Consider the following 5,309-nt stretch of genomic DNA (forward strand, 5'->3'; position numbering starts at 1 on the left):
CCGATTTATCTCAGGCTCTCAAACCCACTGAACCAGTAATAGCTCATTTCTATACATCAGTTTTCTCATTTTGAAAGACTTAAACCAGGAAACTCAATTCTATTGCGCCACCTAGCGGTCCAGTAGGCTATATACACTGCTTTCACGACAATGGTTAAATTCTATTAAATTCAATGATTTATAAATCCCATACAAATAAAAGAAAATAAAAAAAGATGGAGAAATTGAATAATAATAGGCTATTAATAATTGGCTAATAGTAATAATAATAAAATATGTAAAAGTAAAATGAAAAATAAGAACGTATGTAAAAAAAAATAATAAAATAAAATAAAATCATAATATAAATAATGATAATTATAAAAGTTATAATGATCATTATAAGTGATAATCTTAATTACTCGTAGCGGACTGTGATTGGACGATTTTTGACCAGCGCTGAGAAAAGTAACAGATATCAACAGTATTCATTCATTCCTCGGTATTAAATCATCTGATATAAATTATATATATAATCATATAATACAGTCTCGTTGTAAGGGAGAACAATTTGCGCACGGCGACCATAAACATCAACATTTATCTTACCATTTAGATGAGTTAAACTTTTGTCTTTGCAATATATCCAGTTTTGATTGACACATTTTGGAAGAGTGAACGCCACAGTCACGAGGACACTCCTGTACATTCCTCTCACATCCACAAATATTTCGAGTTACGGACATTAAATAATAGAGACTTATTACTTTTTCAAGGGCAGACATTCTGAACGCAAAATCTACATGTATTTACTTATATTTTTAATTTTACAATGAGTTGTCATCAGTGTGCTGGGATTTTGGTTGATTTCATATTTACCCGCCTTCACCGATATAGTGAACGCTGATTGGTCACGTTGCCTGTCAATCATTACTGTGAACACGGTCGAGTCTTAAAAAATAATTATAATAATAACTCACAACATAAAATAAAAGTATACATGTATTAAGGTGAAGAAAAAAGAAAAGGAAAATAAAAATATTGGTGAGAAATAAAATCAGTAAGAAACGTGCGTTGTCACGTGACACCTGTTACTTTTCTCAGCGCAGGTCAGGCAGAACCAATCACAGTCGACTGTAAGACAAAACGTTCAGCGCCCTCTGCAGGAATAACAACTTTCCACGACTTGTAGCCGATTGTATTTTATCTCGATAGTAAAAACGCACTTTTTAATGTATAAGACTGACTTGCTTGCGTAGACATCCCTACATTAACGTTTCTACGTTGTAATCTCATTCAGTTCCAGTTTAAAGCGGATGTTGTAGGAAGGGGAAATGACAACAGACCAAGGAAGTTTCTCAGTCTCTTGATGAGGGGCACTTTCGGGAGATCTGAGTGTTATTTGTGAAGGACAGACGCTGCTAACGGATCATGTGTGAGGTGACGCGGGACACCCCGGTTCGGAAGCTCCGGTTCTCCGCGCTGAGAGCCCTGTCAGACCTGCTGGACCCACAGGAGACCTGGAGGAGCGTCGCGATGGACATCAGCAAACCCTCCGGAGAACCGCGATACTCGCAGCAGCACATCCGGTGAATATATCCACACTCAGATACACAAACAAGAAAAACACAAATAGTTAACATCAAGACTAGCAATGTGCGCTAGTAAAGTAACTAAAGTCGATTTTGATTTCATGCGGACTTTAAACGCAATATTTGACATAATAAAAACAATAAAGTACCGTGTGCAAATAATTATTATTGTTATTTACATTTTTATTACTATAAAATATTATCATATTATATAATTATTATTTTGTAATATTTTGAATTAGCCTTCATTTTATATTTTCAGTTTTCATTTTAGTTTGTTTCAGTACTTTTGTCATGCGTTTTTGTTATTTTTATTAGTGCTGTCAAAAGATTAATCGCGATTAATCGCATTCAAAATAAAAGTTTTTGTTTACATAATGTGTGTGTACTGTGTATATTTATTATGTATATGTAAATACACATACAGCATATGTTTTGAAAATATTTATAAATTATATCTTATATAAATATATTTGATATGTATGTGTAACATATTTTTCTTAAATATATACATGCATGTGTGTGTATTTATATATACATAATAAATATACACGGTACACACATATATTATGTACACAAAAACATTTATTTTGGATGTGATTAATCGTTTGACAGCACAAATGTTTTATAATTTTTTAATCACTATTTTCCTTTAATTTTTGTATTTATTTTTAGTACCAACATTTCTCATTTCAATTTAATATTTTATTTTATTTCAGTTACCAAAAATGTGTTCTATCGTTCTATTGATCGTTCTGCCCAGTGTTATTTTATTAGTATTTATATGATATTTTCATATGCTATTATTTGGCTACTATTATATTATTCATCAATAATTTGAACTAGCGTTCATTTTGATATTCAGTTTTCATTTCAATTTTAGTTTAAGCTTTTGTCATTGTTTTTATTTTATAATTATTTTAATCGCATCCAAAATAAAAGGTTTTGTTTACATAATATATGAACGTGTATTGTGTATATTTATTATGTATGTATAAATACAAACACATGCATGTGTATATTTAAGAAAAATATATTATGTTTATATATTAAATATATTTATATAGATTATAAAATTTAATAGTACATATATAAATGTATATGCATGTAAATATTTTCAAAATATATACTGAATGTGTGTGCATTTATATATACATAATAAATAAACACAGTTCACATACATATATTATGTAAACAAAAACTTTTACTTTGGATGCGATTAATCGTTTGACAGCACTAATATATATATGTGCGTGTGTGCGTAAATATATATATATATATATATATATATATATATATAATAAAATAATGTAAATAATGTGTAATGTATATATAATATACAATATTTATAATAAATTATATATAAAACATATACTTTTATATATACTTTTTTAAAAATATTGTATTTTCATTGTATTTTTTAAATATTTATTTAAATTTTAGTTGTAGCAATTTTAGTACTTAAACTTGAAAATTTCATTAATTTTTTTTTTAATTATAGCTTTTTAAGTTTTTGATCTAATATTTATATTTTATTTTATTTCAGCTTTATTTCAATTACCCCAAAATATTTAATATTTATTTTGGTTGTAGTTTTAATGAACACTAACAAGTAACAACACTGGTCAGAACTCACCACTACAATGCAGGGCTGTTCTGTGCGGTTGCTAGGGTGTTGTGTGTGGTTGCTAGGCGGCTGCTCACTGTCTTCTGCGTGTGTTTTCAGGAGGTTTGAAGCGGTGGTTCTGCAGGGAAAGAGTCCCACGATGGAGATGCTGTTCGACTGGGGCACCACAGACTGCAGTGTTGGAGATCTGGTGGAGATTCTGCTCCGTCACCAGCTGCTCGCCGCCGTCAGCGTCCTGCTGCCCGATCACAGCCTCCGCCTCGCCTCTGCAGGTGCTCCAGCTCAGCACCACTTTAGCTTTAGCTTTTCTATCGCCGCTCCAAACATTGTGGAATAGCGTGTCTTTTATTTTTAGTCTCCCTCTATCTACAAGATTAATTTCCACAGAGTCTGAATTTAAATCCAAGTTAAAAACTGTCTTTGACATTGAATTTTTCTATGTTTTCGATGTCAACTCCTTTTATCGTTGCTTTGCGGTCTTTTTATTCTTTCTGTTTCTTTTTTAGATATATGTGACCCTGGAGCACAAAACCAGTCTTAAGTCGCTGGGGTATATTTATAGCAATAGCCAAAAATACATTGTATGGGTCAAAATTATCCATTTTCCTTTTATGCCAAAAATCATTAGGATATTAAGTAAAGATCATATTCCATGAAGATATTTTGTAAGTTTCCTACCATAAATATATAAAAACTTCATTTTTGATTAGTAATATGCATTGCTAAGAACTTCATTTGAACAACTTTAAAGGCGATTTTCTCAATATTTATATTTTTTTGCACCCTCAGATTCCAGATTTTCAAATAGTTGTATCTCAGCCAAATATTGTCCAACAAACCATACATCAATGGAAATCTTATTTATTCAGTATTTCAACAATTTGACCCTTATGACTGGTTTTGTGGTCCAGGGTCACATTTGTACTTTGTCTTTCTGTACAGCACAACGGTCAACTACTGTTGTTTTTATTTGCGCTATATAAATAAAATTTGATTTGATTAATGGTATGATCTCAGTTAGGTGTGTAGTTCTCAGTGTGGCGCTGATGTTTGACCCTAGGCTCCTCCGCCGTGTCGGTCAGCACACTGCAGTATGAAGCAGCGGTGCGTCCGTCCGAGGCGTGCATCCGTCCTGAGATCGCCAAACCTGTCAGCAGACCCGTGGTGATGGAGCCGGACAGCAGCACCGGGCCGGAGGAGAACACCTGGAGCGGCACTGAAGGTCTGCTTCTGTCACCTGACACACACACATACACTCAAGAATGTATACATATAAGAATGTGACATTGTTCAGAAATACAGAATCCCTTGGACCGACCAAACAAACATACAAACAGACAGATATGTTAGTTTGATCCCAAACTTATTCAGTGGCAGTGTAACATCAGCGGTTACCCATCAGCCACCTCTCTCCTCCAGGTTTCTACACGTTCACGCTCTGCGAGCTGACAGCCATGACGAGCGACTGGGACGATCGGCCCGTGAAGGACGGTGGGTGTCTGCTGGGCTCCGGCGGGTTTGGCCTCGTGTTCAGAGGCTTTATGGGCGGCACACATATAGCTGTGAAAAAACTCAATCCTGTGAGTCAGCAGTGCTTGGAAATCATGTTTTATTTACTCTAATTAACTAAAAAGGTCAACAGCCACCTTTATTCTGCATTTGAATGAATGTAGACAGTAAATATGATGTGAATTAACTTCTAAAGTGTCTATCAGCACATAATAGTCACATTTAATTTCTGATTTGTTGTAGTTGGACAACAGCTCAGTTGAAGATCTCAAGACTCAGTTTAATCAAGAGATTCAAACACTCAGGAGGTAACAGTATATTTAAAAATTACATCTTATAAATTTACATTACATTATAAAAAAGTATGGATTGATTGTATTTTATATATAATTTTGTATTTTAATATAAAAACATATAATGTATAATATTTATAAATAATAAAAGATATACACACACACTTATATAAATATAAATATAAATTTACACACATGATTTTTGTATTCAGTATTAATTGTCAGTAATAACTATGTTATAGTCTTCATTAAAATTATTTGTATAATTACATTATGTATCACTATTATAAATTATAAATGTACACTATA

The 5,309-nt window shown here is 32.6% G+C and overlaps 1 protein-coding gene across 1 annotated transcript in view; it reads left to right on the top strand.

The window, feature by feature from the left end:
• The first annotated feature begins 1,110 nt into the window (after positions 1–1,110).
• irak4 (interleukin-1 receptor-associated kinase 4) overlaps positions 1,111–5,309 on the top strand; it is a 10,338-nt gene continuing 6,139 nt past the window's right edge. Inside the window, 5 exon segments of the mRNA XM_058766911.1 lie at positions 1,111–1,568; positions 3,298–3,470; positions 4,259–4,420; positions 4,618–4,778; positions 4,951–5,015. Of these exon segments, the coding sequence (XP_058622894.1) occupies positions 1,411–1,568; positions 3,298–3,470; positions 4,259–4,420; positions 4,618–4,778; positions 4,951–5,015 (719 nt within the window). The 5' untranslated portion in view covers positions 1,111–1,410.

This window comes from Onychostoma macrolepis, chromosome 25 (assembly GCF_012432095.1).
Source record: "Onychostoma macrolepis isolate SWU-2019 chromosome 25, ASM1243209v1, whole genome shotgun sequence".
NCBI classification, from domain to species: Eukaryota; Metazoa; Chordata; class Actinopteri; order Cypriniformes; family Cyprinidae; genus Onychostoma; species Onychostoma macrolepis.